Below are 22722 nucleotides of genomic sequence, written 5' to 3' on the forward strand. Positions count from 1 at the left end.
TCAAGTTTATGCAATTGAGGAGACTCCTCCCTTGAAAAGGATGGCAAGGTGATAGACTGTTGACATGAAAGGGGGAAATTGCCTTAGGAAGAAAGAAAGAAACCATCCACACCACCACCTTCTCCTTAGAAAAGATCAGAAATGGCTCACAACAGGACAAGGCCTGCAGCTCAGAAATACGGCGCGCTGAAGTGATAGCTACTAAAATGACTACCTTAAGGGTCAGATCCTTAAAGGTGGCCTGCTCCAAAGGCTCAAAGGGAGGAAGAACCACAGCGTACAGAACCAAGTACCAAGGAAAAACCACCGGGCACAAAGGAGGCCGCAACCTCTTAACCCTCTGGAAAAAACGAGACATCTGGATGGAGTGACAGCGATTTCCCCGGAAGCGGACCCCAAAAACAGGTGAGCGCCACCAACTGCACCCGAAGGGAGGCTAGAGACAAACCCTTCTTGAGGCCGCCTTGCAGAAAATCCAGCAAAAGAGGTACTGAGGCCGTGAACGGTTGTACCTTCCTCTTATCGGACCAGGCCTCAAATATATGCCAAATCCGCAGGTAGGCCAGGGAGGTGGATCGTTTCCTGGAACTCAAAAGGGTACAAACCACTGCCATGGAGTAACCCCTCTTTGGGAGACGCGCCCGTTCAACAGCCAAGCTGTAAGCGAGAACTGAGCCACGTCGGGCATCCAAATGGGTCCCTGAGTCAACAGACCATCTTCCGAGGGAAAAGGAAGGGACGCACCTACCTGTAACCGCATGAGATCCGCATACCACGGTCGACACTTGCCAATCTGGAACTATCAGAATCACGTGACTGACATGTCTCTGTATGCGCAGAAGAACCTGACCGATTAGCAGCCACTGGGGAAACACAAACAAGAGCGCCCGAAGAGGCCAGGGCTGCACCTAGGCATCAAGACCCTCCGAGAGCGGCTCCCTCCTGCGACTGAAAAACTGCGCTGCCTTGGCATCCTTTGCAATTGCCATTAGATCCATAATCGTAGGGCACCAATGATCAACAATGAGTTGGAAAGCGAATGGGACGAAAGTCAACTCCCTCGGGTCCAGAAGATGGTGGCTTAGATAACCTGCCTGTAGCCTGGATGTTCCCGCAACATGCGTCACCAAAAGAAGCCGGGCGTTCTGTTCCACCCAAGCTATGAGCAACGCCGCTTCCTGCGCCGAGAAGACTCCTGGTACTCTCCTGACGATTGACATAGGCGACCACCGTAGCATTGTCAGTGAGAACCCAAATGTCTCGGGAGAGCAGCATTGGCTGAAACTGTAAAAGAGCCAGATGAATTGCTTGGGTCTCCAAGCGACTGATGGACCAACGTGACTCCTCCACCGACCATGAGCCCTGAGGTACTTGTCCTTGACAATGGGCTCCCCACCCAGACAGGCTGGGATCTGTTGTAACCAGAACCAAGGCCGGTGGGTCCAGGGGCATGCCGTGGCTCAAATGATGAGAATCCAACCACAGTTGCAGGCTGAGCCATACTGAGCACCAGAGAGACACTCTACAAGAGAGAGCATCCACCCGCAAACCAGCGCACAAGGATAGCCACATGAAGATGCCTCATGTGTGCCCTCACCCACGGAACAACATCGATGGTCGCTGCCATGGACCCCAGAACCTGCAAGATATCCCATGCAGCTGGAGCCTGGGCCGACAGCAATTGATGAACCTGGGACTGAATCTTTACGATGTGGTGTGCCGGAAGGAGTACCAAGCCCTCCCGTTTAATGAAACGCACACCCAGCAAGGACTGAGAGGGAACCAGAGAGCTCTTGGATGTATTGACAATCCAGCCCAACTGATAAAGCAGGCAAACGACTCAATCTGAGACCCTCATGCTTTCCTCCGCTGACTTCGCTCTGACCAACCAGTCGTCCAGGTAGGGATGCACCAAGATCCCCTCCCGACGTAACTGGGCTGCCACGGCAACCAACACCTTGTAGAAGGTCCATGGCGCTGTAGCTAGCCAGAAGGGAATCGCCCGAAACTGGAAGTGATCACCCAAGACTGCAAACCAGAGAAACTTCTGATGATCCGGGAGAATAGGAATGTGAAGGTACGCCTCCTTCAAATCCAACGATGTGAGGAACTCCCCCAGCTGAACTGCCACAATGACTGACCTGAGCGTCTCCATGCGGAACAGCAACACCCGCAAGTACCGATTTACCATTTTTAGGTCCAGAATCGGACGCCATGAACCCTCTTTCTTGGGAACGTCAAAGTAAATGGAATATCTGCCAGTACCTCTCTCGGTCAGAGGAACGGGAACCACAGCTAGCAGAGCTAACCGGCGATCCAGGGTTTGACGCACGGCCGTGGTCTTTAGCGGGGACTTGCAAGGAGAAACAAGAAAGGCATCTGGAACAGAATGGCGAAATTCCCGGGCATACTCATTCTGGATTATGTCCAGGACCCACTGGTCCGAAGTTACCCAGACCCAGCTCCGATAAAACAGTTGTAGCCTGCCGCCTATGGGCAAACCCGAAGACTGGGTCCCCGCAACTTCATTGTGAGGGCCTGGCACCACCAGTGGCTCCCGAACCTCTATCCTGACCGCCCCCACGGTTGCCCCGAAAGGGCTGAAAAGATTGACGCCTATTCCAGAACCGAGCACGCTGAGCTCCCGCCACTCTATCCGGCCTGTATCTGCGCACTTCCCTGAGGCACCCATGGGTCGAAGATCGGAAGGCCAGGCGAGACCTATCTTCGGGAAGCTGAGCCCCCTTGGACTTGCCCAAACTCTTAACGAGCTTCTACAACTCATCACCAAAAAGAAGCTTACACAGGAAGGGGAGCTGACTCAAGCGTATCTTGGACGCCACATCTGCAGCCCAGTGCCGGAGCCAGAGGAAGCTGCGCTCCACAACTACCAGAGCCAAGGACTTCGAAGAGGCTCGAACCAAGACATACATGGCATCCGCAAGGAAAGCGGTGCTCATCTCCAGATTAATGACATCAGCAGCTGAATGAGAACCAGCATCGGCCGGGATATCAGGAAGACGCTCAGCCCAACGAAAACAAGCCTGAGCGGCATAAACTCCATAAATGGCCGCCTGCAAGGCCAAGGCGGAGACCTCGAAGGAGCGTTTCAATAAGGCCTCCATCCGATGGTCCTGTGGGTCCCTGAGAGACACCCCACCCTCAACAGGAATGGCCATTTTCTTGGCGACCGCTGTCACTAGCGCATCCACCTTAGGAACCTGAAAGATGTCCAGATCTGCTTGGGGAAGTTGGTAAAGGTCAGCCATGGCCCGACCAATTCGCAAACGCGAATCCAGAAGCATTCACCCCTGCTCCACCAACTCTTTCAAAGTCCTCATGATAGGGAAATGTCTGTGGAGACTTACAGACACTCTTAAGTAGCGGATCCCCTTTTCAAGTCACCTGAGTGGCATCCTCCGAAATCTTAAGGGTCTAAAGGACCTCAGCCAAGAGCGACGGCAATTCCTGCCGCCTAAAAAATACATACCACCGAAGGGTCCTCCCCCAATGGAGCCCCTCCTGGTTCATCCAGGGACCCCCTTATCCGCCTCCGCATCTACTGGAGTCTCCAACCCGAGGGAAATAGCATCCTCTAGGTCGTCGAGGCTAACTGAGGCTTCTTGGCCCCCAGAGCCGCAACAGAAGGCACTAAGGGCCCGTACTGCACCACAAGAGTCAGCGGGACCAGGAGAAACGTCTGGCGGAAGTCCTCTTTTGAGGCAATAAGCCTGATGCAGGAGGACAAATTCAGGAGTAAACAGAGTAGCAGGGACCCCTAACGTGTCTTGCCACGAAAGAACTGGCGGTTCCTCTGCCAAAGAAAGGGCTGGGGCAGGAGAAGACAAGATGGCGGATGTTCCCGCTGAAACTGCGTCCAGTGCGCCGCGGAGCAACCTTATCCTCAGCTAGCGCAGGAAACCTTCTCCGTCCACGCCGTCAAACCTAAAGCTGAGTCATCAGAGCAATCGAGCATCACCTCCTCACAAACGCGCAAAGGCTGGTACTGAGGTAAACAATGCGGCAGGTTAAGCAGGCCGCACAACGACCCGACTTTTCTGGCTGCGCTGCCATCAGAGGGAGCAGGAAAGAACGAGCCGCCCTAGTGGTGACCAGCCTACAGGTTCCCACTGCCCACAGCGCTGAAATACTGCTCTATTATAACCTACTAATGCTCGTTTTTTGTTTTTTTTATTTTAACTGAAAGCAAAAGACAAACTACCTCCATTTTTTTTTCTTTAAACAAACTGGTGCTCTATTCCCTCCAGGGTAGCACCTGAAGGAACTTCTCCCAGGGAGAAGGCCGAGGCACTCTGCCCAAGGGCAGAGGGGAGCGGGGGGAGGGACCTGGTACCCGGAGTGTACACCCCCCCAAGAGACACATGGGCTACAGCCCGAGACCAAGAGCAGTAACTCCTCTCTCAAAGGCAAATTTCTTTTTTTTTTTTTTTTTTTAATAAGAGATAAAGAATCACGAGCAGGGTTGCACAGCACACCTATCTCTGCTGGCAGACTGAGAAATACTGAGCAGGCAGGGTTGTACAGTCCGTTATACAGGAGAACTGTTCAATAATTCTCAGTCTCCCTCTGCTGGTAGGAGTGCATAATACCCACTTGTCAGGATAGATATCCATTTAATTTAGAACAGTCTTCTGCTGTCTTAAGTTAACCAAATAGTTATCTGGGTACCGCCACTGAATTATTGGCAGCACCTAGGTAACTCCCGGCTTTGTCCTCACTCTACCCAGCACTAACCAGATTGTGAGTCAGGCAGCACAGAGTCAAGCAGGACATTTAATGGTACTATCTGGTTATATGTCACTGAATATCATGCGGGGACCTAGATCAGTTCTAGTCAACTGGGTAGGAGCTTGTCCTATTGTTATTTGAATTTTGCTGTAATTGCCTATTGCTCATGTTTGACCTATTCTTACTGTACACCGCCTTGAGTGAATTACTTCAAAAAGGCAGTAAATAAATCCTAATAAATGAATAATTGCTTTCTTGGAATCAATTCTTAGGTTAATTGATATGCCTAATGTTGTGATGCTTGGAACCACTGTTCCCTCTAAGCTGAGTGGGAGTCCTCCACCTATAGGCTTGCCAGTGGGGGGTACTGTTTCACTAATTACATTTTCTATAGTGAGGGATAGGCAAGCTCTGTAGGACTCCAGGGAACCTGCCTGTACCTAGCAATTGAAAACACAATATTGAAACACCACTCCCCACTGTCAGCAATACAGGTGGAGGACTCTCACTCAGCTCAGAAGGAACAGTGCTTAAAGCAATAATTGCAAAAAACATTAACTCGCACACTCATTAGTAGTTGCTTAAATTTAAACAAAGCTCTACAACTGCCTGCATGCCCTGAGTTATGCCCCAGCAGCCACTTCTTGTTCAACCTGATAGTACACAAGCAGTTTTCAACATGACCCAACAGTCAACATGACCTGAACACTGTCTACACTGTAACAGTTAGGCTACTAGCAGTCACTGGCATGCTCTATCAATCCTTTAGCAAATTTCCACATTACTCCCAGTCAACCCTCAGGCCAACTGTCTCATGCATTCACTTCTAGATAATCACTGGGGACCTGCTGCTTATATTTCTACCTGCAGGATCAAGATGTGACTTTAGCCAGGGAAAGAAACCTAGAAAAGGGAAAACCACAAGCACTCCTAAACTCAGCATCATTAACCTCTAATTGGATGGCAATCAAGATAAAGTGCCAAAAGACTCCTAGCTTTAGCCTGTTGTGCATTACCCGATTCTCATTTATAGAGCACGGCTTTCTTTCAACCAGGCTTCCTCAGTGAGTTGAAAACAGAGGTTAGCTCTCCAACCAGCTCAATAGATTGATACAATTAGCAATGCATAGTTTAATGGATTGGCACAGGGATGCACAGAATTTCACTTCTCTGAGTCATCTGAATAATCCAGCATCAAGGACATACGACAGAGTTAATCAAATCGTTCCAATGTCACAAGTCAGTTTTCAAAATAGTCACATTGAATAAGCATGAAATACATTTGCATGAACTGCCTACATTCTATGCAAATGGCATCTTGTGAATACTCACATTTAATATCAGACTGATACAGTGTATTTAGATTTTCAGAAAACTTTTGACAAAGTCCCTAATGAGAGACTCCTGAGAAAATTAAAAAGCTGTGGGATAGGAGGCGATGTTCTGTTGTGGATGGCAAACTGGTTAAAAGGTAGAAAACACAGCAGGGTTAAGTGGCCAATTTACTCCATAGAGGAAGGTGAATAGTGGAATGCACAACAATCTGTGCTGTAACTGGTGTTTTTTAATGTTTATAAATGATCTAAGAATGGGATGACGAATTAGGTTATCAGATTTTCAGATGACATGAAACTCTTAGAAGTAAACCACATGCAGACTGCATGAAAATTGAAGGACCCTGGGAGGCTGGAAGACTTGATATTCAAATGGCAGATGAAATTTAATGAGGACAAGTGTAATGTGATGCACAATGGGAAGAACAACCCAAATTATAGCTAGAGGATGCCAGGTTCCATGCTAGGAGTCACCACCAAGGAAAAGGATATAAGGGTCATAGTGGACAATATGTTGAAATATGGTCAGTGTGCAGCAGCAGCCAAAAAAATGCAAACAATGTTATAAATTATTAGGAATGGAATAAATAAATCAAAGAATATCATAATGCCTCTCTAGTGCTCCACTTGAATATTATTGCAATTCTAGGTAGCACATCTCAAATATATAAATGGAACTGGAAAATGTACAAAGAAGGGCAACTAGAATGAAGGGAATGGAATGATTCACATGATGAAAGACTAACATGATTAGGGCTCTTCAGCTTGGAGAAAAGACAGCTGAGGGAAGATATGACAGAGGTCTATAAAATCCTGAATAGAGTGGAATGGGTAAGCATGAATCAATTGTTTACTCTATCAAAAAGAAAGACTAGATGACACTCCATGAAGTTACACAGTAGAACAATTTTCAAGAGTGCTCCACTGGAGGAATGTCTGATATGTGAGCTAAGTTCTTTTGACATTGCATCGAGGGACCGTTAATCCTGCAGATAAGTGAACTTTATCTAACCTTGAAGTGTCTGATGAACTGTTTTGAACTCGCCATTTGGATGCATCATTTCAAGTTCTGGATTGTCCAAAGTTTGTAGTTACACTGGCAGACAGGGATGGACTGTGATGTGATGGTGGTAGGAAAGCGTGCATTATATTAATAAAGGAGATGGATCCTTCCAGTATGATACACTTAATTCTGAGTACTAATCACTAATTTAAAAGATTATGTTATTGAATAGTAGTTTATCACTCTATTTATGTAGGTTTGTTTTTTAGTTAAAATTTAATGCCAAGTGCAGAGCGATGCACTTGGGGTGCAGAAATATAAAGGAAATGCACCAGATAGGAGGAAGGAGATTGGTAAGCTCGGCTCGGGAGAGGGACCTTGGGGTGATGGTGTCTGAGGATCTCAAGGGGACAAAACAGTGTGACAAGGCAGTGGCCGCAGCCAGAAGGATGCTAGGCTGCATAGAGAGGGGTATAACCAGCAGAAGAAAGGAGGTGTTGATGCCCCTGTACAAGCCATTGGTGAGGCCCCACTTGGAGTATTGTGTTCAGTTTTGGAGATCTTATCTTGCTAAGGATGTAAATAGACTTCAAGAGGTTCAGAGAAAAGTGAAAAAAATGGTATGGGGTTTACGTAGCAAGACGTACATGGAGAGACTTGCTGACCTAAATATGTATACTCTGGAGGAAAGAAGAAACAGGGGTGATATGATACAGATGTTCAAATATTTGAAAGGTATTAATCCGCAAACATACCTTTTCCAGAGACGGGAAAGTGGTAGAACTAGAGGGCAGGAATTGAGTTTAAAAAGGTGGCTGACTCAGGAAAAATGTCAGGAAGTATTTTTTCACCAAGAGAGTGGTATATACCTGGAATGCCCCCCCATGGGAGGTGGTGGAGATGAAACGGTAAAGGAATTCAAAAATGCGTGGGACAAACACAAAGGAGTCCTGTTTAGAATGATCAGATCCAAAGATGCTTAGCAGAGATTAGGTAGGAAAGCCGGTGCTGGGCAGACTTCTATGGTCTATGCCCTGATCGAGGCTGGATAGGCTGGAGTTGAGCTTTTCAGGGGCTTTGACAACTTCAGAAATTTTAGGACAAGGCCAATGCCCAGCAGAATTCTACGTCTATGTCCTAAAAATGGCAAAGATAAATCAAGATCAGGTAAACATAGGATGTATCACTTCATACCTTATATAATGAATTTATCTTGTTGGGCAGACTGAATGGACTATGCAGATCTGCCATCATCTACTATGTTACTATTGCATGAATATTCATTATGGATATCCTGAAAACCCAATCTGTGAACAGGAACAATCCCTGCAGCACCGTTTTTGAAGAAGTGGGACTGTGTGCAATAGAAGTTTGTATTGATGCAGCATGTACTATACCAATTCTTTGGAGAAAAGATGACTTCAGTTGACAGTTCCGTTAACCTAATGCTTTTCATGAACAGCAAAAAAAGAATAAAAATTACACATTTTAAAACTGAACAACAAAAAAACAGAGAAATCAGCAATATCTTCCCCTTAGATGTTATCCATGCAAAACACACTAACCTGTAGGAGGTGGAGGAAGGTTGGCAGGGGCCAAGGGATTAAAGGTTTGAGCTCCAGGCCCCCCTGGAGAGTAGCTTATGCCTGCTGGGTAGCTGTATGGAGACTGCATAGTTGTCAGTGAGGTAGGCTTGGATGGCTGTCCTGGAATAGGGAAGGAGTGGGAAGCAGTATGTGCTGTGATGTGTGATGGACTTGGAACAGAAGCTGCTGGAAAGCGAGGTCCAAGGGTGAAAGGCCCCAAGGGGGACGGAGAGCCTGGTGGCCCTGAAGGCACGGAAGAAGTAGGAGGAAAGGCAGCTGGCCCTGGCAGGGGTCCTTGAGGTGGTCTAAAAGGCTGAGGAAATACTGAAACAGAAACAGAAGGTAAGTTAGTAAACTTGCATATTAAAAACTTTTCACATATAAAAATGTGCCATTCTCTGGAATTTCGCCTTAGTCTCTACTCAAAAAACTGAAAAGCAGAAAGAAAGCGAATGCTACATACCTGTAGAAGGTATTCTCCGAGGACAGCAGGCTGATTGTTCTCACTGATGGGTGACGTCCACGGCAGCCCCTCCAATCGGAATCTTCACTAGCAAAGTCCTTTGCTAGCCCTCGCGCGCACCGCGCATGCGCGGCCGTCTTCCCGCCCGAAACCGGCTCGAGCCGGCCAGTCACATATGTAGCAAAACAAGAGAAGGGAAGACACAACTCCAAAGGGGAGGCGGGCGGGTTTGTGAGAACAATCAGCCTGCTGTCCTCGGTGAATACCTTCTACAGGTATGTAGCATTCGCTTTCTCCGAGGACAAGCAGGCTGCTTGTTCTCACTGATGGGGTATCCCTAGCCCCCAGGCTCACTCAAAACAACAACCGTGGTCAATTGGGCCTCGCAACGGCGAGGACATAACTGAGATTGACCTAAAATATTTACCAACTAACTGAGAGTGCAGCCTGGAACAGAACAAACAGGGCCCTCGGGGGGTGGAGTTGGATCCTAAAGCCCAAACAGGTTCTGAAGAACTGACTGCCCGAACCGACTGTCGCGTCGGGTATCCTGCTGCAGGCAGTAATGAGATGTGAATGTGTGGACAGATGACCACGTCGCAGCTTTGCAAATTTCTTCATTGGAGGCTGACTTCAAGTGGGCTACCGACGCAGCCATGGCTCTAACATTATGAGCCGTGACATGACCCTCAAGAGCCAGCCCCGCCTGGGCGTAAGTGAAGGAAATGCAATCTGCTAGCCAATTGGAAATGGTGCGTTTCCCCACAGCCACTCCCCTCCTATTGGGATCAAAAGAAACAAACAATTGGGCGGACTGTCTGTTGGGCTGTGTCCGCTCCAGATAGAAGGCCAATGCTCTTTTGCAGTCCAATGTGTGCAGCTGACGTTCAGCAGGGCAGGAATGAGGACGGGGAAAGAATGTTGGCAAGACAATTGACTGGTTCAGATGGAACTCCGACACAACCTTTGGCAAGAACTTAGGGTGAGTGCGGAGGACTACTCTGTTATGATGAAATTTGGTGTAAGGGGCCTGGGCTACCAGGGCCTGAAGCTCACTGACTCTACGAGCTGAAGTAACTGCCACCAAGAAAATGACCTTCCAGGTCAAGTACTTCAGATGGCAGGAATTCAGTGGCTCAAAAGGAGGTTTCATCAGCTGGGTGAGAACGACATTGAGATCCCATGACACTGTAGGAGGCTTGACAGGGGGCTTTGACAAAAGCAAACCTCTCATGAAGCGAACAACTAAAGGCTGTCCCGAGATCGGCTTACCTTCCACATGGTAATGGTATGCACTGATTGCACTAAGGTGAACCCTTACAGAGTTGGTCTTGAGACCAGACTCAGACAAGTGCAGAAGGTATTCAAGCAGGGTCTGTGTAGGACAAGAGCGAGGATCTAGGGCCTTGCTGTCACACCAGACGGCAAACCTCCTCCATAGAAAGAAATAACTCCTCTTAGTGGAATCTTTCCTGGAAGCAAGCAAGATGCGGGAGACACCCTCTGACAGGCCCAAAGAGGCAAAGTCTACGCTCTCAACATCCAGGCCGTGAGAGCCAGGGACCGGAGGCTGGGATGCAGAAGAGCCCCTTCGTCCTGCGTGATGAGGGTCGGAAAACACTCCAATCTCCACGGTTCTTCGGAGGATAACTCCAGAAGAAGAGGAAACCAGATCTGACGCGGCCAAAAAGGAGCAATCAGAATCATGGTGCCTCGGTCTTGCTTGAGTTTCAACAAAGTCTTCCCCACCAGAGGAATGGGAGGATAAGCATACAGCAGGCCCTCTCCCCAATCCAGGAGGAAGGCATCCGATGCCAGTCTGCCGTGGGCCTGAAGCCTGGAACAGAACTGAGGGACTTTGTGGTTTGCTCGAGATGCAAAAAGATCCACCAAGGGGGTGCCCCACGCTTGGAAGATCTGGCGCACCACTCTGGAGTTGAGCGACCACTCGTGAGGTTGCATAATCCTGCTCAGTCTGTCGGCCAGACTGTTGTTTACGCCTGCCAGATATGTGGCTTGGAGCACCATGCCGTGACGGCGAGCCCAGAGCCACATGCTGACGGCTTCCTGACACAGGGGGCGAGATCCGGTGCCCCCCTGCTTGTTGACGTAGTACATGGCAACCTGGTTGTCTGTCTGAATTTGGATAATTTGGTGGGACAGCCGATCTCTGAAAGCCTTCAGAGCGTTCCAGATCGCTCGCAACTCCAGAAGATTGATCTGCAGATCGCGTTCCTGGAGGCACCAGCTTCCTTGGGTGTGAAGCCCATCGACATGAGCTCACCACCCCAGGAGAGACGCATCCGTGGTCAGCACTTTTTGAGGCTGAGGAATTTGGAAGGGACGTCCCAGAGTCAGATTGGACCAAATCGTCCACCAATATAGGGATTCGAGAAAACTCGTGGACAGGTGGATTACGTCTTCTAGATCCCCAGCAGCCTGGAACCACTGGGAAGCTAGGGTCCATTGAGCAGATCTCATGTGAAGGCGGGCCATGGGAGTCACGTGGACTGTGGAGGCCATGTGGCCTAGCAATCTCAACATCTGCCGAGCTGTGATCTGCTGGGACGCTCGCACCCGTGAGACGAGGGACAACAAGTTGTTGGCTCTCGTCTCTGGGAGATAGGCGCGAGCCGTCCGAGAATCCAGCAGAGCTCCTATGAATTCGAGTCTCTGCACTGGGAGAAGATGGGACTTTGGATAATTTATCACAAACCCCAGTAGCTCCAGGAGGCGAATAGTCATCTGCATGGACTGCAGGGCTCCTGCCTCGGATGTGTTCTTCACCAGCCAATCGTCGAGATATGGGAACACGTGCACCCCCAGCCTGCGAAGTGCCGCTGCTACTACAGCCAAGCACTTTGTGAACACCCTGGGCGCAGAGGCGAGCCCAAAGGGTAGCACACAGTACTGGAAGTGACGTGTGCCCAGCTGAAATTGCAGATACTGTCTGTGAGCTGGCAGTATCGGGATGTGTGTGTAGGCATCCTTCAAGTCCAGAGAACATAGCCAATCGTTTTCCTGAATCATGGGAAGGAGGGTGCCCAGGGAAAGCATCCTGAACTATTCTTTGACCAGATATTTGTTCAGGGCCCTTAGGTCTAGGATGGGACGCATCCCCCCTGTTTTCTTTTCCACAAGGAAGTACCTGGAATAGAATCTCAGCCCTTCTTGCCCGGATGGCACGGGCTCGACCGCATTGGCGCTGAGAAGGGCGGAGAGTTCCTCTGCAAGTACCTGCTTGTGTTGGAAGCTGTAAGACTGAGCTCCCGGTGGACAATTTGGAGGTTTGGAGGCCAAATTGAGGGTGTATCCTTGCCGGACTATTTGGAGAACCCACTGATCGGAGGTTAAGAGAGGCCACCTTTGGTGAAAAGCTTTCAACCTCCCTCCGACTGGCAGGTCGCCCGGCACTGACACTTGGATGTCGGCTATGCTCTGCTGGAGCCAGTCAAAAGCTCGCCCCTTGCTTTTGCTGGGGAGCCGAGGGGCCTTGCTGAGTCGCGCGCTGGGGCTTAGCCTGGGCCGCAGGCTGTCGAGAAGGAGGATTGTACCTACGCTTGCCAGAAGAGTAGGGAACAGTCTTCCTTCCCCAAAAAAATCTTCTACCTGTAGAGGTAGAGGCTGAAGGCTGCCGGCGGGAGAACTTGTCAAATGCGGTGTCCCGCTGGTGGAGCTGCTCTACCACCTGCTCGACTTTCTCTCCAAAAATGTTATCCGCACGGCAAGGCGAGTCCGCAATCCGCTGCTGGATTCTATTCTCCAGGTCGGAGGCACGCAGCCATGAGAGCCTGCGCATCACCACACCTTGAGCAGCGGCCCTGGACGCAATATCAAAGGTGTCATACACCCCTCTGGCCAGGAATTTTCTGCACGCCTTCAGCTGCCTGACCACCTCCTGAAAAGGCTTGGCTTGCTTAGGGGGGAGAGCATCAACCAAGCCCGCCAACTGCCGCACATTGTTCCGCATGTGTATGCTCGTGTAGAGCTGGTAAGACTGAATTTTGGCCACGAGCATAGAAGAATGGTAGGCCTTCCTCCCAAAGGAGTCTAAGGTTCTAGAGTCCTTGCCCGGGGGCGCCGAAGCATGCTCCCTAGAACTCTTAGCCTTCTTTAGGGCCAGATCCACAACTCCAGAATCATGAGGCAACTGAGTGCGCATCAGATCTGGGTCCCCATGGATCCGGTACTGGGACTCGATCTTCTTGGGGATGTGGGGATTAGTTAAGGGTTTTGTCCAGTTCGCAAGCAATGTCTTTTTTAGGACATGGTGCAAGGGAACAGTGGACGCTTCCTTAGGTGGAGAAGGATAGTCCAGGAGCTCAAACATTTCAGCCCTGGGCTCGTCCTCCACAACCACAGGGAAGGGGATGGCCGTAGACATCTCCCGTACAAAGGAAGCGAAAGACAGACTCTCAGGAGGAGAAAGCTGTCTTTCAGGAGAGGGAGTGGGATCGGAAGGAAGACCCTCAGACTCCTCGTCAGAGAAATATCTGGGGTCTTCTTCCTCTTCCCACGAGGCCTCACCCTCGGTGTCAGACACAAGTTCACGGACCTGTGTCTGCAACCGTGCCCGACTCGACTCCGTGGAGCCACGTCCACGATGGGGGCATCGAGAGGTAGACTCCCTCGCCCGCATCGGCGAAGCTCCCTCCGCCGACGTAGTCGGGGAGCCTTCCTGGGAGGCAACGGCAGCCGGCACCGCACGCGGCACCGACGCCGGAGACCTCACCTCGGGCGATGGGCCAGCCGGCGCCACGCTCGACGGTACCGGTGGCGCAAGCACCGCCGGTACCGGAGGGGTAGGGCGCAACAGCTCTCCCAGGATCTCTGGGAGAACGGCCTGGAGGCTCTCGTTCAGGGCGGCTGCGGAGAAAGGCATAGAAGTCGATGCAGGCGTCGACGTCAGAACCTGTTCCGGGCGTGGAGGCTGTTCCGGGCTGTCCAGAGTGGAGCGCATCGACACCTCCTGAACAGAGGGTGAGCGGTCCTCTCGGTGCCGATGCCTACTGGGTGCCGACTCCCTCGGCGACCCAGAGCTCTCGGTACCGACACGGGAAGGAGACCGGTGACGATGCTTCTTCGATTTCTTGGAACGAAGCATGTCACCGGAGCTTCCCGGTACCGACGAGGAGGACGTAGAATCCAGCCATCGCTTCCTCGGGGCCGAGGCCGAAGGAGGTCGGTCTCGGGGGGCTGTACCGCAGGAGCCCTCAGGGTAGGGGGAGACCCACCCGAAGGCTCACCGCCACCAGCAGGGGAATGGACAGCCCTCACCTGCACTCCAGACGATGCACCACCGTCCGACGACATCAGCAGACGAGGTCCCGGTACCACCGACGTCGATGCAGCTATCCGATGTCTTGGCGCCGATGCAGAGGGCCGATGCCTCGATGCACTGGCGGCCGAGGATGAAGCTCTGGACGCTGAAGACGTCGATGCACTCGATACCCCCGGTGCCGATGCCGACGAAGAGCCCGAGAACAAAACGTTCCACTGGGCCAATCTCGCTACCTGAGTCCGCCTTTGCAAAAGGGAACACAGACTACAGGCCTGAGGGCGGTGCTCGGCCCCCAGACACTGAAGACACGACGCGTGCCTGTCAGTGAGCGAGATAACCCGGGCGCACTGGGTGCACTTCTTGAAGCCGCTGGAAGGCTTCGATGTCATGGGCGGAAAAATCACACCGGCGAAATCAAAATCCGAAATGACGAAAATGAGCACCAAAACTTTGAGGGAGAAAAATCTCGACCGAGGCCGAAAAGAGGCCTACCCCGACGACGAAAGAAAACTTACCGGGGCAAAGTCTGAAAATACGGGAAGGGGCAAAACGAAACCCGAGGGGGCTTCATGCACTTCCCAACAATTTTGAAAGATTTTCCGAAGAAAAAACAACACATCGAAGACAAAGGACGCGCGAGGTCGACTTTCCGGGGCTCAACACAGCGAAAACACGACCGTACCGAGTGCGGACAAAAGAAGACTGGCCGGCTCGAGCCGGTTTCGGGCGGGAAGACGGCCGCGCGGGCGCGCGAGGGCTAGCAAAGGACTTTGCTAGTGAAGATTCCGATTGGAGGGGCTGCCGTGGACGTCACCCATCAGTGAGAACAAGCAGCCGGCTTGTCCTCGGAGAATGCAATTTATACATTTCATACAAGTGTATCCAAAACTGACTTTACAAATTAGTCTTATAACAGGTGGCCACTTCTGAGGAAACAAAGCAGTATTAGCTTAGGAACTAACAAGTGTTTTGGAGTAGACATCTTCCGCAAGCCGAATGTTTGCAACCATGCTACCCATCTGGCTGTGATTGCCAAAGCAAAGACTCTGGCCAAGGTTTTGATGGTATCATAAGCTGCTCTGCTAGAATGGTAGCTAACTGCTCCTGAGCCTGCATGTTTGTCATTTTTTAACACCGTTTGAGTGGAACAATCTTCCTGTGGCACTGTCAGCCAAAATGTACGTTCAAATATCTAAAGAACCTGTACCTTGTGAGAAATCATATACATGAACTGATCATATAGATATGGTAAGTAGCTATCCTCACAGACAGCATAGCTCCTTGAAATACGTTCTTCCCCAAATGATCCATCAACAGGAATACTTTTTCAGGGGGAGGGAATTTTTTTTACCTCTACACATAGCTGCGTCTCCTGCTACTGATGATTTCCAGGTCTGAAGACAACAGTAAGGAAACAAAATGGATCAAAGCAGGTTGCTCTCTACACAGAAATAAGACCATAGGTGAGGGAGCACCATTAGTGGTGTTGGGTAAAGAACATCTAAGGCATATCATCCTTCACAAAGTCTATGAATATCTTATACAGAAAAGAGCAGGAATGCTCAGTTAGCTGAAAAAATGTGGAAGATTCATTTGCTACCATGACCAATACTGGTGTAGCAGGTAGCAGACTATGCAGTGGCAGAACAATCGGCAATGAAGAGATCTTTTGCTGTATCAGGTGGTTCCACTAAAGAGGAAGGATAGTCTGCGCTGCCATCTGCAAAGGTTCCAAAAGTGGCTGTGCTGTGAGATAGATACAATGGTCTCTCTGCCCTTTGGACTCTTAGGGTCATTGCACATACAAACTGATGGCTTCTCCATGGAAGATTCTTGACTAGTCTGCACGGAGATAGATCGTTTCTGCGCAGAAGACTTTTTTGTAAGCCTTCTTAGAGATCAGCTTCATTTTGTGTTTAAATGTTCTGAGATGGTTTAGTTAGTCCCTTCATGCTACTGGTGACATTTGATCACAATGCTTACAATCCTTGTGGCCTAGGTCCAGACTGAAGAATATGAGATATTCAAATGTACATATTGCAGTTCTGAATGTTCCTGCCACATTTCAGGCACGGGCAAAATCCTGATTTCAGCAACGTCATCATATCTTTTCAAAGAAGGAATGAAGGTCAACATGACAAAAATATGTCAATAACCATAAACAAAAATGGAAAGCTCTATTTTGTTCTTTCCACTCAGCTGAATGGATGTAAAATTGAGGAGATGCTATATGTGGGAACTTTACATGGATCTTGGAATCTACAGTCCTAGAGTTGGAGTATAAGAGAACTTGCTACCATAGGGATTATTGAAAATGGGTGCGGGGAAATGCTGCACGATCAGAGTTACTAGAAAGAACTCTCTTCATCCTTTTTGTATAATCCTGTCATTTGATAGTGCATCATTGTGCAGACTTCATGCTTGACATCAGAAAGTGTCACCCATGTGTGAGATTTCAATGCCCTGCTTTTCCTCATACTCAGAGAATATATTTCAATAACAGTTTTTAAAATTAAAAAAAAAATCACTGCTGCACAAATATATATGAAAATTGTTCTCTCTCAAACTCTACACCTTTACTAAGTTCCTAGAGTCCAAACCTGGTGATAGAACATGGCAGAAATTCTTAGTCATACTTCCCAAACTCCTACCTGACATTGCCGCTGTTGCAGAATGCTGGACATAGGCTGGTGGTGGTGGTAGTGCTGCTGCTCTGGCTGTTCCTGTGGTACTTAGAGAGATGCCTGGAGGAGGACACAGAGATGCTGGCAAGGGCTGAGGAGTAAACAGAGGTGGCACCAATGGTAGAGATGGAACAGGGGTGTTGACAGTGGGTTGGTACAAATCCTGAAAAAATAGAATGTACAGATTACAGTTCAAGGACTGAAAACACAGATCATAACATACCGGATATATGGGCAAAAGGAATTCTGTCAGGGTTTGTACTGAGGTCCATTTTGCAGAAGATTGTCTGAGCCATGGTGTGGCTTCCTTGAGCCAAAACTGAACAATCTTGGAAGGGTCTGCCTTCAGCCTCATGCCTGGACCTGCAACCTCACTCTTGAGGATCCAAACTGTTCATCAGGTTCAGAAGAGTTGCTGGGAATACTAGAGGTACCCACAGTGAAAGAACAAATTAAATTCCATCCCATACCAAAAGTCTCACCAAGCCCAGTATCCTCTTTCTAACAATGACCAATCCGGGTCATAAATATGCAGGCAGGACCCCAAGGAATAGATACATTCCTTGTTACACACACTCAGGACTAAGCAGTGCTCTTCCCAAGTCTACCGGCCTACTGACCTTTCTTCCAAGAACATTTTGGGGTTTTTTTATTTTTCAATGGTGTAATCCAACAAAGCATACATAACCCTCTAAGCTCTTATATCCCTCACATCTCTCTCCATCCTCCCTCTCACTTCATGGTATATTTCCCATTGCAGAAAATATGCCCACACATTCTCAAAGTAGTCCATTCGCTTAGTGCAAAGGACTGTTGGTCTCTGCATGTCACACAAATAACCCAATTTCTCCTGTACCTCAGGTATCAGATGAGACATCTAAGATCACCCTAGTGGCAGACATCCCCAACAAACCAGTGTACCCCTGGGCCCTTCCACTCCAGGAGGCCTAACAGCCAGCAAAGCCACTTAAATAGGGATCCCCGCCCTAGATCAATTGAACAGGGTGTTCACAAAGTCAAAAACCTGCTCTCAGTATTGGTGGATAATTGGAATCTCCCACCAAATATGGAGGAACATCTCTCAGATACTACATAACACTTCCCAACCCCCAAAATGAAAACCTCTAATTCTCATGGGCGTATAGTACCAGTACCACTACCTCTCTCCACTAAGGGGCTAATTCTGTAACGTGTGTCTATATAGAGGCAGCCAGAAGGTGCCTGACTGGTGCATATTCTATAATGAAAAGTAGGTACCTACTTTCCTTTATAGAATACTAGCATAATTAGGCAAATATGTGCATATGTGTGAGTACTTTCACCAGACACAGAGCTAGTGTAATTGTAGTTTCAGAAGATATGCACTCCACCTGTGAACTACACACTATTAGAGATATCTGCGTAGTTATAGAATAGGATGTTAAGTGGCTTGAAATACAAATCAATGCATGCATCAACCTTTTCCTATACAAGCACACAGCTCTGGAACTCACTGCCACGTAACCTGAAATCGGTCTACAAAATGACCAATTTCCGCAAACTCCTGAAAACTCATCTCTTCGACAAAATATATCATAAAGAACAACACGCGTAACTCTACTTTCTTTAAGATATCCAGGAATGTTCTTTAATGTCTTTTGCTTTCACACTATCATGCACCTAATGTCTATGACTTTAACACTATCATGTATTTCACCATCATGTAACCAAAACTTCTGCTAAAACAAATGTATACTCTTTTCTATTTCCAATATTATGTATTTCACCATCATGTACCCAAAACTTGCTGTAAACCAAATGTACATTCTTTTCTATTTCCAGTATCCACAATGAATTGTAAGCCACATTGAGCCTGCAAAAAGGTGGGACAATGTGGGATACGAATGTAATAATAATTTCATCATATATGCACATATGTGCTGGCATTTTTGGGTTTCTACCAGGTACTTGTGACCCGGCTTGGCCACTGTTGGAAACAGGATACTGAGCTAGATGGACCATTGCTCTGACCCACTATGGCTATTCTTATGCTATGTTATGTAATGGTGCATAAATGTAAGTACCTTCTTCATAGACTTACCCTATATGAGTTGCAATTTACTCCCAGTCCTCTTGCCCAGTTCCTTTGCCCGAATCTATTTCCCTTTGTTTTATGTAACAAAGTTTATTTCATCCCTACTGTTCATAAAATTTTGAAATAACTCCCCTCTTAATCTATAGATAAGTCTGGCTGCTGTATTCTGAGCGGTCTGGAGTTTCTTTAAGGTTTGTTCTTTACATCCCGCATAGATTCCATTGCAGAAGTCTAACTGGCTTAGTACCATTGATTGTATGCAGAAAGAAGCCTGGAATCATGTTACACAGGCAACCATTGTGAACTGCCACAAGCGGACAAGATTTGTTAAGGATGTGGAGAGGGACAAAAGAGATGCAGCTGTTGCAAACGCATCAGATGAACAGGTTATTAACATCCCAGCCGGTGTTACTGAAGAGGAGTTTCATCGCTACGTAGCTGTTGATTACCATCTACAAACAGCTGACGACAGCACTGATGTCGAGATATAAGCCTTCACGCAGGCAACAACGGCTGATGATGAAACAGATGATGAAATGAGCAGCGAGGCACATTCTGACAAAATTCAACAACCTCCTCCTGTCACTTTTGCAAGAGCGCTGGAAAGTCTCAACACCGTGCGGGCCTATCTGGAGGCCACTGGATGTCAGTGTTATGACAGTTTTTACCGTCTGGCAGACGTAGTCTATGGAACTCACAGACCCCAAATTGTACAGAAGACTATAACTGATTACTTCAAGTAAGCCTAACATCAGTTAACAGAGACTGTGTACTGTACGTATAATAATAAACAGTACTGTACATATGTTTATCAGATGTCAAGTTTCTTTGGGTCACAACGGTTAAGTGCATGCATTTCTTTGGTCCCAGACCTTTGCACTTAAGCGGATTGCACTGTGTGTGTGTGTGTGTGTATATATATATATATATATATATACACATACATACACACATATATAGCCTCTGTTGACTGACCAATGCCAACTGTGGGATAATGTGGGGTAAATGTACTGAAATAAATAAACTGCTATTAATATTATTATTAGCATTTGTATAGCGCTACCAGACGCACGCAGCGCTGAACACCTGACACAGAGATACAGTGCCTGCTCAATAGAGCTTACAATCTAAAATAACACAGACAGACAAGACAATTAAGGGCGAGGGAAGTTTTCAGCATAGATTTGAATAAACTGCTACTAGATTTAAGTTTTTAGACAACTACCTGAAGTAATATTTCATGGCAAACTGAACTTATTGCCATTCTAAAACATTAGCTAAATAAGTAAGCCTGCATGCAAACCCATACTCCCATTTAAACAGTTACAGTTCTGCATCACAGTACTGCCACCTTCTGTTCCAACAACAGCAATTCAAAGGAAAACTCCCAATCCTGCAACATTCAAGATCCACAGAATAGTTATTTTCTAAGTACAAACTTAGCTGAAAAACAATAGTAAGAACTTCCACTTATTCATTTACATCTCAATTATACCAACTTCTTTTTCTCCATTTCAATTTCAGCTTTCCATCTTCACTTTTCTCACCTTTTGACATGTTGCTGCAGTTCTTGTAGCGATACCAGCCTCAGGGAAAAAGCCATTCTTAAAGCCTTTTCTACAGCTAAATACAGATTTACTTGGGGAAATTGGTCTGTCTGAAACTTGCTCTTCCTCAATCTATCTAAGTATGACCTGAGATTCAGCATGCACATGTTTAGCTGAAATTGAAAAGCAGAAGTCTTATTGGTGTGTTTAAGTTGGGGAAGGGTATTTGCAAAAGTACACAAGTTTTTTCCCTTCTGTTTCAGTCACTCATACCAACAAGAAGGTATAAACTATGCAGACAGTTTTAACGCATGAACCTTACACAAAGTATAGTACTTATATGGTAAGTTATAAGCATTAAAACTCCAATTATTGCCTATTGATTTAGTGCCAATCTGAGCCTAATTGAGCCTATTCTGTAACCTGCATGCACACATACACAATCAAGACAGGTAAACTTGTATGCGACATTATAAAATGAGGGGAGAGGGGTTTTTTTTCTTTAAAAAAGCAAACGTGTGTTTAGCATGGTGCAAAATGTATAACTGCTATTTGAATACTAAGCAGAATATGTTTTACCCTGTTTTTTCACTCCCGGCTCTTCCTCTTAGTGCCTTCTTATTTAAGAATCCCCTTCACTGAATTTATAATTCTGTGGTGAAAGACTAAAGGAACAGTTAGAGGTCGAACGAAACCCAGATTCAGCCAGTACCACTACCACCCTCCCACCCCCACCCCGTCAGAAGAGGGCAGCTCCTCCAGACTGGCTGGCCATCTGACCCCAACCCCTCTGCTCTCCCAACACCTGAAGGCCATTCCCCGGACCTACCTTTAAATGGCCTGATGGGTCTAGTCACTCTAGTGGCTTCTTCTGGGCAAAAGCGATCCCTAGTCGCTAGACCCACCAGGCCATTTGGGCCAGAACCAAAACTGCTGGGAACTCTAGGGAACAGTCTGCAAACAAACTGAGGAAAGCAAATTTCTGACATCCTTTATAGTTTAAATATGTGGTTAATTGTCAGTAATTGATACTAGTTTGCAATTACTTGGGTAACTGCATTTAGGCGCTATTTGGTAATGTTAGCTCATAACTCTGAGGTGCATGGACAAGGGAAAGGCATGGGTGGGGCAGGGGCTTGTCAATCACTTGTACGCTAAGAATTTAGAATACTAGCAGTTACACATGTGTAACTGGCAGATTTAGGCATGAACATTTATATCTGCCGTAGAATTAGAGTAAACGCTGGTGCCTGATATTACGCCAGTATTCTATAAGTACCATTCTAGAATTCATGCTTAGCACACACACACTTAGGCACCCTGTACAGAATTACTTTCTATCCCCCCTCATTTTATAATCTTGTGCACCCAATTTTATATTTAGCATGCATGCGCAGGTTACACAATACCTACAGTTTTGAATCACTGCATTGGCTCCCTGTACAATTTCGTATTGAATTTAAACTTTTATTGTTTTTAAAATATTGAATGGTAATATTTCATCAACTCTTAGTACCACTCTAAGATGTTATCAACCTACTCATTCTCTGAGATCATCTCAGCTACTTGATGTGCCTTCATTTCATCAGGTTTATTTGAAAGAATGTAGATCTATTTTCTACATCAAAGGTCTGAAATTATGGAATGCACTGCCCACTGAACTTCGTTTAATACAGAATATGGACCAATTCAAAAAAGCTTTGACAACTCATTTATTTCTTCAGGCTTTTGGTTCCTCTGATGTATGATATTATTTTAATACCATGTAAATTTTAATCAGCTGTATGTTTTATTTTCAGAATAACACAGCAATTTTTGTATAGTATGTCGAGCAAAGAAATTATTTTATTGTTCTGTCCTTTTATATTTTGTATGTGATTTGTTCTGCGCTTAGACTTTTATAGATATAGGTTACAAATAAAGATTATTTTTATTATTAGTTGTGCGTATAACTTAATTGGCAAATTAGCTATTAGTTGGCACTAACAACCAATTACTAGT

The 22722-nt window shown here is 47.3% G+C and overlaps 1 protein-coding gene across 10 annotated transcripts in view; it reads right to left on the reverse strand.

The window, feature by feature from the left end:
• Positions 1-22722, reverse strand: part of SEC31B (SEC31 homolog B, COPII coat complex component) — a 277304-nt gene that overhangs the window by 45972 nt on the left and 208610 nt on the right. For all 10 annotated transcript variants that reach the window (XM_030203516.1, XM_030203517.1, XM_030203520.1 and 7 more), the window contains 2 exons: positions 17068-17263; positions 8652-8996 (listed from right to left, as the gene is read on the reverse strand). In XM_030203516.1, the coding sequence (XP_030059376.1) occupies positions 8652-8996; positions 17068-17263 (541 nt within the window). The remainder of the gene's footprint in view (positions 1-8651; positions 8997-17067; positions 17264-22722) is intronic.

The sequence above is a fragment of the Microcaecilia unicolor genome, chromosome 5 (assembly GCF_901765095.1).
Source record: "Microcaecilia unicolor chromosome 5, aMicUni1.1, whole genome shotgun sequence".
In the NCBI taxonomy this organism is placed as follows: domain Eukaryota; kingdom Metazoa; phylum Chordata; class Amphibia; order Gymnophiona; family Siphonopidae; genus Microcaecilia; species Microcaecilia unicolor.